The following is a 12,511-nucleotide window of genomic DNA, read 5'->3' as shown; positions in this document are numbered from 1 at the left end:
CCATCAAGACCTACCCCTTTTATTTAACACGAGAACACTACAGCCATCATCACACATCAGAAGAAGACAAAAAATATATATACAGTGCTGCAACAAAGTATTGACCTGCTTCACAATTTATTTATTTTTATTTTATTTTTTTGCATATTTGTCACACTCATATGTTTCAGATCATCAAAGAAATTTCAAGACAAGACGAAGATTGCCTGAGTAAAGCAATCAAGCTTAACTGACAATGAGTCTTTTCTTGTCTCTGGACAGGAGGGAGGAATTGTGGCCCACTCTTCTTTGGAAAATTGCTTCAGCCACACTGGAGGGTTTTCAACCATGAGCGGCCCTTTTAAAATCATGCCAAAGCATCTAAATCTGATTTAACTGATTAGGCCACTCTGAAACCTTCATTTTATTTATTTTTTAAGCCATTCAGAGGTGGACTTGCTGCGTAACCCAAGGGTGCTTGAGCTTCAAGGGACGAACTGATGGCCGGACTTCTCCTTCAGGATTTTCTGGTAGAGAGCAACATTCATGGTGCCATTAATCACAGCAGGCCATCCTGAAGCAGCAAAGCAGACCCAGACTAACACACTACCACCACCGCGTTTGACTGTTAATATGATCTCCTTTTTATGCAGTGCCAGTTTTACACTAACTAACGGGGCTCAAACCTTCAAAAAAGTTCCGCTTTCTTTGTCAGCCCGCAGAATATTTTCCCAAAAGTCTCGGGGATCATCGTGATGCTTTTTAGCAGATGTGAGACCAACCTTTGTGGGGTTATTTTGGTCAGCAGTGGGGTTCACCTTGAACTGTAAATTTTTAAGCAGCATGGACTTTCAGTCTGTCTGTAATTTAATTTCTTTTTGGAAAATAAATAAAAAATGATCATTGTACCGTCTCAGGTTTCATCCTCAGTACATTGAGGAAGCTTGTTGACAGATGATTTCCTCTCAAGCTTTGTAATCAGTATCCAGAGTGAGCTGACTGCATATCCAGTCCTTGAAAAAATAAAACATGTCTCAAAGACAGATGGACAGTAACTGGCACTGACTTCCAGAACGTTGTAGAATTGTTTTTAAGATGTTATTGCTTGTTTTTAAATCTCTGAATGGATTAGCTCTGTCATACCTCTCTGACCTTTTAACAAAAAATACTCCAAATAGAAATCTCAGGTCAGCTGATGTTGCTTCTAGTTGTCCCCAGAAGCAGGCTAAAAAACAGAGTAGACCGGGCCTTTGCGATTGTTGGGCCAAACTTTGGAACAGTCTGCCTCTTCATATTAGGATCTCTCCAACACTCGACATTTTTAAAACACATCTGAAAACACATTTTTACTTTTTAGCTTTTAAGTGCGACTGAGTTTGTGTTTTATTCTGTGTTTGTTCTACTTTTTACGTTTTTTACTATGTACAGCACTTTGGTCAACCTGTGTTTTTAAATGTGCTTATAAATAAATTGATTGAATTTAAATTGATCAATCTTATTCAAACGGAGAATCAGACTTTATTGTAATGCTTGGTTTTGTGCAGAAATATTATTATTGTGTTACACTTCAGGTACTTTATATTCTAAAATTATAAAGTGTATTTTTAATAGAAACTACAGTTAAACCCAAATTCTACAGCATAGTCTCAATCATCTTGTATGTCAGGGCTATTCTAGCACATACTATGATCTGGAGTTGTGCTGATTTAACATACAGGAAGGAGATGATTTGTTCTGCCAGCGCTCAATCAACCGTGGGCCAGCCTGACATTACAGAACGTCTCATATGAAGTAAAAGTGAGTATGAAATTTGAAAGTGATCAAATTTTTATGGAAAACAAACATCTGATATTCAAATGCCTCAAACTGACATCAGATAAGACATGAACTTCAGGTAACCATATCATTTTTATTCATAGATGAAAACAGTGGTTTCAGAGACAAATGGTTTAACTCATTTAGTGTACAGAACCAAGCTGTTTGCATTGTAACTGTACTTGGCTTCAGCTTCTCTGGTCTCTGATCTTTTCCAGTTTATTTTAAACTCTCAGAATAAATTAGGAAAAATAAGATATGAGATTTTTAAGGGAAACGTATTTCCTCTGTGGTTTACTCATGGATTGTTCCGCATGGTGTCAGCAATCCACTGTCTGTAGTGACAAATATTCAGCATCACAACAGGATTTGCACACTTATCAACAGGGTTACTGACAATTATTCCATGTAAAATGCCGTTGTACTCCACAGCTGTACCCGCATCACCCTGGAAGACAGAGTTCAGAGGTTAGAACATTTTAAATATCAGTGTTTAAAGTTTAATATTAAAACCAACTCAGGGTTAATATATCAAACAGTTTGCTTACAAAACAGGACTCCACGCCAGGTTTATGAGCACACATGGTGGTAGACTCATCACTAAAGTATTTACTATCAGGTTTATCATTCTCTCCACACTGAGCTATCTCAGTCATAGCGCACTTTAAATTCTTGGGGTTGCTGGCCTCTGAGGAAATAAGATAAAGCATTATTAAACTTATTTCTATTTCCAAAAACTGGATCTAGTGTCTGAGGGTTTCCTTACTTTTCACATCAGCTGTCTTGAAACCCCATCCTCCAATCTGAACAGGATCGTTCATATTTGGTTTTTGACACCCCTCAACAGGAGGAAGCCTGATGGTGGGAAGTTTAGCAGACACATCCTCATTCAGTTTTATCAGCATAATATCATGGGGTTGATCACCTTCTTTGAAGGTAAACTGTTGTTTAGGATCAATGTTCTGCTCAAGATTTTTGGGGGATCCTGAAAAAAGATTCTTAAAAAAACCTTTAATTTGTTTCAATAATGGTGCTTGGTTGTTTAAGCCAATCTTCACTTTGACCATCCTGCAAAAAAAAGAAAAAAAAGAAATTGATTTGTTTATTTCAGTACATAATATAATAACAACAACATTACTGAACAGCTTAAAAATTTAGTCATTCTGTTTTGTCTTTCATTTTCACTTCACCTTCACTTTGTGCTCCTGATGACACACTAGCTTTAAACGCCATTCCCTCTCATTGGTGAAGTGACTCAACAAAAGCTGCAGTTTCTTACCGTTCGGCACAATGAGAAGCCGTGATGACCCAGCGGGTGTTAATCAGAGCGCCTCCGCAGGTCATGCCCCCCTGAACAGAGTCTATCTGGACATGATACTGCCTGTCCTCTTTACAGGACACTCCCCCAACAATCCTCTTCTCAATGTCTCCTGATGCACAACCTGACACGAGGAGGCAGAGAAGGGTGAAAAGTGCACTCGTGCTAAATAATTTCTTCCTTTTAAAAACGTGAACGTAGACAAGAATATGAAGGAAAACAACTCACCAGCGAGCACAAAAACAAAGACAAAGGAAAGCATCATCATGGTCCCTCTGGATGTGGATCACTTCAGGTGACCAAAAGTCTGATCCTGCATCTCTTTTATAGCATGAACCAAGTGGTGTGAGATGCCTAATATGGCAGTTAAATGTACCGTTAGGGTGGGACATGGAGAGGATTGGAGAAATGGGAAGGAGTGTATTTAAAATACTGAACAGGTTTTTGCATACCAGCTCCACCTGTGACCTCCTGAACTAGAAGAACCAGTTTGGAGCCCCTTTTTACCTCAAACTAAACTTGTGGGATTCGTTTTATTTTTTAAAGAGTTTTTCAAACTTTTAAGAAAAGCCTTTTTAAATTTATATCACCTTAAACTCTACACTTCAAAATAAAATAGTTTAGCAGCCTTGTGCTTTTTCCATGTAACTTAGAGTATATTTATTGCAATATATGATGAATGATGATTTGATTTGGGCTTAAATTAAAAGTTACTTCTTTATATCACATTGGGTGGAGAAGCTTAGTTTCCCACTGTCTCCCTGGAAAATCCTGCTAGAGATCTGGGTCAATTAAACACTATTCACTTATATAAAAATAAAACACTTAGAATTATGGTATATATGACAACATGCTACTGAAGTCATCCTCCAAATGTATTTATTTATTAATTAATTTTTTAATCCTGCACTGTCTGGCAGCTTTTACAATCAAAATTCTGATCTGAATGCAGTGTTGTGCCAAACACATTCGGGTTTTCCAACATGAGCTCTATAAATGTTCTATAGGCTGCTTTTGCTCATGTATGTATTTCTTTTAGCTGTTTATTTATTCATTTCTATTAGTGTTAGTTCAATTATTTTACTATATGTGTCATAGTATCCTCCACATGTATAATTACTTTAGTAGAGGTAAGCCCAAATTATAGGCTTACCTTTTGTTTTGTATTGGAGTTGCCTGCTATAGTTTTATATTGTATTTTAGGTCAAAGTTAAATGGTGCTGCTTAAACAGCTTAATAGCCCAATGTATGAAAACGTATACACAATATTCCTTTAGTTGCTTTGGAACCCATATCAACATATCTATAGTATTTTGCATATTCAGAATCATGAAGAGATACTTATACAAATGCTTAACCAAATCCTTTGTAACCAAATGTGATCATGCTGATACTGTTTTCCGTTTGATTGTATATTGCTTCTTATTGGACTTTCTGGTGAACTACATGCAAAAGTTATAGTTAAAATGTGTAAAACATGTTTTTAAAACCCAGTCTATTAAAAAAAAAACACCCATCTCGCCCCTGCGGGCGGTTTATCCTTCAAGCTCGGGTCCTCTACCAGAGGCCTGGGAGCTTGAGGGTCCTGCGCAGTATCTTAGCTGTTCCCAGGACTGCGCTCTTCTGGACAGAGATCTCCGATGTTGTTCCCGGGATCTGCTGGAGCCACTCGCCTATCTTGGGAGTCACCGCACCTAGTGCTCCGATTACCACAGGGACCACTGTTACCTTCACCCTCCACATCCTCTCGAGCTCTTCTCTGAGCCCTTGGTATTTCTCGGGCTTCTCGTGTTCCTTCTTTCTGATATTGCTGTCATTCGGAACCGCTACATCGATCACTACGGCCGTCTTCTTCTGTTTGTCTACCACCACTATGTCCGGTTGGTTAGCCACCACCATTTTGTCCGTCTGTATCTGGAAGTCCCACAGGATCTTAGCCCGGTCATTCTCCACCACCCTTGGGGGCGTCTCCCATTTTGACCTCGGGACTTCCAGGTTATACTCGGCACAGATGTTTCTGTATACTACGCCGGCCACTTGGTTATGGCGCTCCATGTATGCCCTGCCTGCTAGCATCTTGCACCCTGCTGTTATGTGCTGGATTGTCTCAGGGGCATCTTTACACAGCCTGCACCTGGGGTCTTGCCTGGTGTGATAGACCCCAGCCTCTATGGATCTTGTACTCAGAGCTTGTTCTTGTGCTGCCATGATTAGTGCCTCCGTGCTGTCTTTTAGTCCAGCTTTGTCCAGCCACTGGTAGGATTTCTGGATATCAGCCACCTCCTCTATCTGCCGGTGGTACATACCGTGCAGGGGCCTGTCCTTCCATGATGGATCCTCGCCTTCCTCCTCTTTCTTGGGTTTCTGCTGCCTGAGGTATTCACTGAGCACGCTGTCAGTTGGGGCCATCTTCGTGATGTATTCGTGGATGTTTGTCTCATCCTGGACTGTGGTGCTGACACTCACCAGTCCCCGGCCTCCTTCCTTCCGCTTAGCGTACAGCCTCAGGGTGCTGGACTTGGGGTGAAACCCTCCATGCATGGTCAGGAGCTTTCTTGTCTTTATGTCAGTGGCTTCTATCTCCTCCTTTGGCCAGCCTATTACCCCAGCAGGGTACCTGATCACGGGCAGGGCGTAGGTGTTGATGGCCCGGATCTTGTTCTTACCGTTCAGCTGACTCCTCAGGACTTGCCTGACCCTCTGCAGGTACTTGGTGGTTGCAGCTTTCCTAGCGGCCTCTTCATGGTTCCCATTCGCCTGCGGGATCCCCAGGTACTTGTAACTGTCCTCTATGTCTGCAATGTTGCCTTCTGGTAGATCGGTCCCCTCAGTTCTGACTACCTTCCCTCTCTTTGTTACCATCCAACTACACTTCTCCAGTCCGAACGACATTCCAATGTCATTGCTGTATAGCCTGGTAGTGTGGATCAGTGAATCGATGTCTCGTTCACTCTTGGCATACAGCTTGATGTCATCCATGTACAGGAGGTGGCTGACAACCGCTCCGTTTCGTAGTCGGTATCCGTAGCCAGTCTTGTTAATGATCTCACTGAGGGGGTTCAGGCCTATGCAGAACAGCAGTGGGGACAGAGCATCTCCTTGGTAGATCCCGCACTTGATGGTGACTTGTGCTATGGGCTTGGAGTTGGCCTCTAGTGTTGTACGCCACATTCCCATTGAGTTCCTGATGAAGGCTCTTAGGGTCCTGTTGATCTTGTACAATTCTAGGCATTCCAGTATCCAGCTGTGGGGCATTGAGTCATAGGCCTTCTTGTAATCAATCCAGGCTGTGCACAGGTTGGTCAGTCTGGTCTTGCAGTCTCGGCTGACTGTTCTGTCTACCAGTAGCTGGTGTTTTGCGCCTCTGGTATTCTTGCCAATCCCTTTCTGTGCCCCGCTCATGTATTGACCCATGTGCCTGTTCATCTTAGCCGATATGATGCCTGATAGGAGCTTCCATGTAGTACTGAGGCAGGTTATTGGTCGGTAGTTGGATGGGACCGGTCCCATCCAACCCATACATACATATATATATATATGCTGCAGGACTCCAATGGAGTTTCTCTGTCTCGCTGTATCCCTTTAGGCCCGTCTGCAGGGAACAGATTTTACAGACCTTACATGTGATAAAGTTCTCTATCTACTATAATTTCCTATTCTGTGTTACTAAAATGACATTTCAGTCATTTCAGGTCTCACTACTTCAAGAAATCACACGACTGATTTTAGACAGACAACCATTTCCAAAGTATTTGCAGAAAAGTTCATGTTTGAAAAATGCCATCTTATTTTGAATAATCCATGTAAAATAAGCCTGTATAAGCCTCTCTTAGTGCTTCAAAGCTGGGGATACATCTACAGCACATACAGATATATTTTCCCCGCTCGCCCCTGCGTGCGGTCTATCCTTCAAGCTCGGGTCCTCTACTAGAGGCCTGGGAGCTTGGGGGTCCTGCGCAGTATCTTAGCTGTTCCTAGGACTGCGCTCTTCTGGACAGAGATCTCCGATGTTGTTCCTGGGATCTGCTGGAGCCACTCGCCTAGTTTGGGAGTCACTGCACCTAGTGCTCCGATTACCACAGGGACCACTGTTAACTTCAACTTCCACATTTTCTCGAGCTCTTATCTGAGCCCTTGGTATTTCTCGGGCTTCTCGTGTTCCTTCTTTCTGATGTTGCTGTCATTGGGAACCGCTACATCGATCACTACGGCCGTCTTCTCCTGTTTGTCTACCACCACTATGTCCGGTTGGTTAACCACCACCATTTTGTCCGTCTGTATCTGTATCTGATATATTCTGTCTGTACTTCTGCAGGGAAGAAAAAAAAACATTGCTACATTAAGTTTATCAATGTGACACATAACTGAATTTGAGCCTTTGCTGAAGAAGTCTGAAGTTGAATAAATGACAGTTTCCAGGTTTTATGTTTCAGTTCTTTAATCCACTCCTGAACCTTTGAACCAGCCAGGAGCACAAAAGCTGAAGGCCATGGTGTGTCAGGAACACTTGGAATGGTGACTGTAGCATTATGAAAATTACAGTGACAACACATCTAACATCATGAGATAATATAGCTATATAGTCAAAGTTTCTACACAGAGCAGAACATCTGCACAAAACAAAAGGCCACAAACAATTCATAATATTCCCAAAAAGTTAATTCTGTTCATCTGGATGGAGAAACGATTCATCATTCATCAAGACAGATCCATAATATTATTACTTATTCTGTTAGTTGACTTTTATCAAATTAACTTCCATTTCAGCTTTCCATTCAAAAGTCAATTTAAGCCCACAAAGAGACGTTTGGTTACTTCATTTTTCACAAGGGGTCTGTAAATTTGATCTGCAGAATTGTATTTATTTTACACTGGATGCCATTAATTATGCAACCCAAGCAGATTTGTGATGGGGGATCTTTCACACGCTAGGCGAATGTGTAAACACTGCACTGCAGAGCCACTAAAGCAGAGACTGAATCTGCACAGTAAAATCATTAAGGCAGTATCAGATAGCTGGATGACAGTTTTCAACTGCTGACTTTTTTCATTTCGTTGCATAAGCATTGCAGGTATCAGATATTTGATTGTATTCATTTGCATTTTAAGCTCCTTTTACAACCTTCCACTTTCTTTTTCTAAAGTATTTGCAATAAGTTTGATGCCTCATGTTGCAACCGCAGCTTCAGCATTCTTAGTTTCTGTTTCATTGTCACATTAATTTCGTTCAAACTGCCTTTGTGGAAATTAAGCAGTTCAGTAGCAGCGTTTGCAGCAGACACAGCCAACAAAACAGTTAGTATACATTTCTCCACCAATCAGTTATTTTTGAATCCATTGTTAACACAAGAAATCATACATCATTGCTCAGGCAACATAGATATTACAGGGGCAGACAGCGCCTCGCAGTGGACAGGTCAAATAGTCCCTCCACTCGGTGCTTTAGTCATAGCACATTAAGAGCGAAAGCGTTTCATTTCACTTAATTGCATAGTTCAGTAATCAGTTTAAACAACCCGAGCACGAAGCAAAGCATTTAACATGCACACACAAAGACAAGGGGGACATAAGGTGTCAACTTATCCTCTCTGCATGCCACCACACCGTGAAACAACTGATGGTTCTTGCCTTCATTAAAAACCTTAATGTTACATAACCATAAACCCTAAACCCAGAAATAGATGTGTAACACAACATATAAAGGTTTATAATACTGGGAAATCCCTACATTCCAGTACCTTATTATCACCACACTGTTAAGATACTGACTCTGTTATGTACTTTCTGTTTATCTATGGTCATTTGATAAACAAAATGTTTTTAAATTATATTTACATATATATCTTATTTTCACCCCGTAGGGAGTAGTATGTGTGTGATACTAAAGCTCTAACAGAGCTTGAGGGTCCTGTCAGTATCTTGGCTGTTCCTAGGATTGCATTCTTCTGGACAGGGACCTGATGTTTAAACTGGAATCTGCTGGAGCCACTCTTACAGTTTGGTTACCGCTCCTTATGCTCCTATTACCACTGGGACCACATCTTCCAGCTGCCTACTGAAGCGCCATATCTATCGCAACTACAGTCCTCTGCTCCTTGTCAACTGCCTGGAGGTGCGCCTCCAGATGAGAGTAAGGCAAGTCCAGAGGAGTCAGCTGAAAAGGATGAACGGCTGTTGATTAACACCTATGATGTGAAGATTGTCAAATATCCAGGAGCAGACAGAAGCCACTGACATCAAGACAAGAAAGCTCCTTACTTTGCATGTAGGGTTTCACCCCAAATCCAGCATCCTGAGAATGTAAGCTAAGCAGAAGGAAGGAGGCTGAGGACTGTGAGCATCAGAACCACTATTCAAGGTAAAAGAAAATTGGTCCATGAGAAGTAATAGCAGGCCTAGGAACAGCTGAGATACTGTGCAGGATCTTTTAACTCCCAGGCCTCTGGTTGAGGACCCGAGCTAGAAGGATAAAGACCACCGACAGGGCAAGTGGGGAATTCATATATAAATATACATACCTTATATCAGGGGTGTTGCTAGGATCTTGAGGCTTAGTCCAGCCCTGAAATCTTTGGATTTAAAGTGTTAACAGCACCTTTAAAAAAAAAAAAAAATTAAAAAAAAAAAAGTTATTTATTATTTTTTAAATTTATGTTTTCATTTTGCAGTACTTTGTTTTTTGAGTATTTTAATAATTACTTTTCTTTTACACCATTTTTGTGATTTCACTGTATTCATCTACATTGATTTACTATTTCATACAAACTATTCTGTGTAGTGCTTTCAAATGTAAACTAGATTTCATTGAACATGAAACACGACATAATACATGAACCTCTATCATTTTCCTCTTATTGTGGCACAAGATATAGTGGCACAGTCCTCACATTATTGTCAATGGAATGATGAATTCACCTATTGTTAATGTTACAACAATAATATGCACCATATACATTTCTTTTATTAGATTACAGTTTGATATCGCAGGGACATAATAACCTCAGATCTTTTACTAGGCATCATGAGGTCGGCTCTGAGCAGCTGTGTGATTTTATGTTTACACCATCGCAGAGCTGTAATTATTTCTCTCTGTCCCCCTGATGTTCTTATTAACTTTGTTATGAGTGATGAATTTGTTTGTTGTTTCAGCGTACATGAGAAAATGGATGGATGTGTGACTCAGTGTGAGAAGTGTGTGAATCTGTGGCTCAGTGTGTCAGAGGTGGCAGCATTAACTTTCCTTCTCCACCTCCTCTCACGTCACCTGTGCCCTCGTCACTTTTAGAAAGATTTAGAATGGCCATTGCTGAAGTGTTTTAGCAAAGGAATCATCACCAGATTTACTTGCTTTACAGTGAGAGGTGGGAAGTAATGAAGTATAAATATTTCGCTACAATACGTAGACCCTTCAGGTATCTTTTAATGAACACTTTTGACAGTGTTATATTGTTAACAGTAATCTAGTCAGTTTTAAAGATTAACAATGACTAACACTCAGTAGTGTTGATTTTCTAGCACTGGAAAATAACTAAAAATGCTAGTATTAGTCCAGTGTTAGAAATTAAATTATATTAAGATTTAAACAACATTTGTATTCCTGTGTACTAATATTATTTTTATATTACATTATATTAGATGGTAGAATTGTCCTTCAAGGAGCTACTTTTTTCTTACTGTATGTTTAGTGCAAGTATCAGTAGCTCTACTAAGTCCACCTCTGTTTGCAGCATAGCTGCTGAAGTCCCGCACTCTGATCATTGTTAAGCCAGTGCAATACTTCGAACAAATCCGTGATATTTGAACTATAGAAAATGTTCTGCAAATGTTCTACAGATACAAAAAAACTCAGCCAATATCAGCCTTCACAGTTTATATTTAATTTTGACCTGATAATGTGGTTGTTTAATGTGAGCCACTAGAGTGATGAAGTCAGACATGTCCTTTGCCACCAATCTTCCTTGTGGCTGCAGCTGACAGAGAATAGTTTTTGTTCACCTGTTTTTTTTCCCCCACTCACCTTGTTTGTGTGCACTTTGTGTTGGCTGCAGGTGTGCTCAGCTCACCTCAGCTGTCTCTTATAGAGACTTTTTCTTGTGGCTCCAGCTGAAACTACTTTATCTCTTTTACTCTGCAGCTGGTCAGCTCATACAGCCTACTCTGTGACATGTACAAAGACATAAGTATTGGATTATTTACCACTTTTATTTAGGCTCATAGTAAGAATTATTTAAGACTGGACACAGATGATGATAGCAGCGAAGACAAAACAGTGAAAATTGTAGTTAATGAAATTATAGAAATTCTGTCATAAAAAATACAGTTAATAGTAATAGCAATAATAATACCTTGTTTGATGGAAATATATAAATTCTAATGTATTTCTCACACACTTACAACAAAAAAAATTTAAATGAAAGCCTGATTAAGAACATTGTAAGAATTGACTCTAATGCTACTGACTTTTCTTTGGTTCTGGCTAAAACTCCTTTGCGACCTCCCAGAAATAACAGCAAGGCATCTGTTTTATGTTTGTTTCATCTTAATGTCACTTACACCAGCGGTCCCCAACCTTTTTTGCGCCACGGACCGGTTTATGACAATATTTTCACGGACATGCCTTTAAGGTGTCGCGGATAAATACAACAAAATAAAACTAGTACCGGTACCGAAAAAAAGAAGATTTATTCATAACACACGTGAAAAGACCCTGGAAAACCGAGTTGACGATAAAAACGATAACAAAATGACGCTGAAAACCGATAAAAACCCTGAAAAACATACATTTCACACCTGAGCCTCAATTCTCGCGGCCCGGTACCAGACGACTCACGGACCGGTACCGGTCCGAGGCCCGGGGGTTGGGGACCGCTGACTTACACCATAGAGAGTATAACGTAGAACAAATATTAGCTGCAGAAGTGTTTGACTGCCCTTAACTAAATTGTAAATAAGTAGTTAAGGGAGCACATGACCCAGGCGTTAACCTCACTGAGAATCTTGGGATGTGTGAAAACACACAGACTCACTATCGAGATACACAACTGGGAGAAAAATCAGTGTAAATCTGGATGGAAATAAATGTCAAGACCCTACACACTAAGGTTGCTGAAACAATGTCTCGGCAAGTGTATCATCAAAACTGAATGTGATCCGACAAAACAGAATTCTAGCACATATTATGATCTTGAGTTTTACTTAGTTCACATAAATGAAGGTGCCTTGTTCTACAGATTTTTCAGTGCTCATTTAACAATGGGTCAGCTTGATATCACACTATGTGCTCTATGAAGTGGGAGTGTGGCTGAAATGTGAAACATTTTTTATGGAAAACAGAAAGAAATGACAGTTAAACCCAAATTCTACAGCATAGTCTCAATCATCTTGTATGTTGGGGCTATT

The 12,511-nt window shown here is 40.3% G+C and overlaps 1 protein-coding gene across 1 annotated transcript; it reads right to left on the bottom strand.

Moving 5' to 3' along the window:
* Positions 1-2,056: 2,056 nt before the first annotated feature.
* Positions 2,057-3,430, bottom strand: LOC134638223 (kallikrein-15-like). The gene is made up of 5 exons (XM_063488732.1): positions 3,341-3,430; positions 3,074-3,236; positions 2,561-2,862; positions 2,343-2,482; positions 2,057-2,242 (listed from the first exon to the last, which is right to left on the bottom strand). The coding sequence occupies exons 1-5, from the start codon at positions 3,378-3,380 to the stop codon at positions 2,093-2,095; spliced, it is 795 nt and encodes a 264-aa protein (XP_063344802.1). The 5' UTR covers positions 3,381-3,430; the 3' UTR covers positions 2,057-2,092.
* Between the last annotated feature and the right edge of the window lie 9,081 nt (positions 3,431-12,511).

This window comes from Pelmatolapia mariae, linkage group LG12 (genome assembly GCF_036321145.2).
Source record: "Pelmatolapia mariae isolate MD_Pm_ZW linkage group LG12, Pm_UMD_F_2, whole genome shotgun sequence".
Lineage (NCBI taxonomy): Eukaryota > Metazoa > Chordata > Actinopteri > Cichliformes > Cichlidae > Pelmatolapia > Pelmatolapia mariae.
This window is presented reverse-complemented; position numbering and strand designations above follow the sequence as displayed.

What these genes read in the sequence shown, in the direction of transcription:
- LOC134638223 (XM_063488732.1), bottom strand. Translation starts at nt 3,380, where the DNA reads ATGATGATGCTTTCCTTTGTCTTTGTTTTTGTGCTCGCTG. An exon ending in CAAGACAGCTGATGTGAAAA is followed by an intron (nt 2,483 to 2,560) that starts GTAAGGAAACCC and finishes TTATTTCCTCAG; the next exon opens with AGGCCAGCAACCCCAAGAAT. An exon ending in CTGGCGTGGAGTCCTGTTTT is followed by an intron (nt 2,243 to 2,342) that starts GTAAGCAAACTG and finishes TCTGTCTTCCAG; the next exon opens with GGTGATGCGGGTACAGCTGT.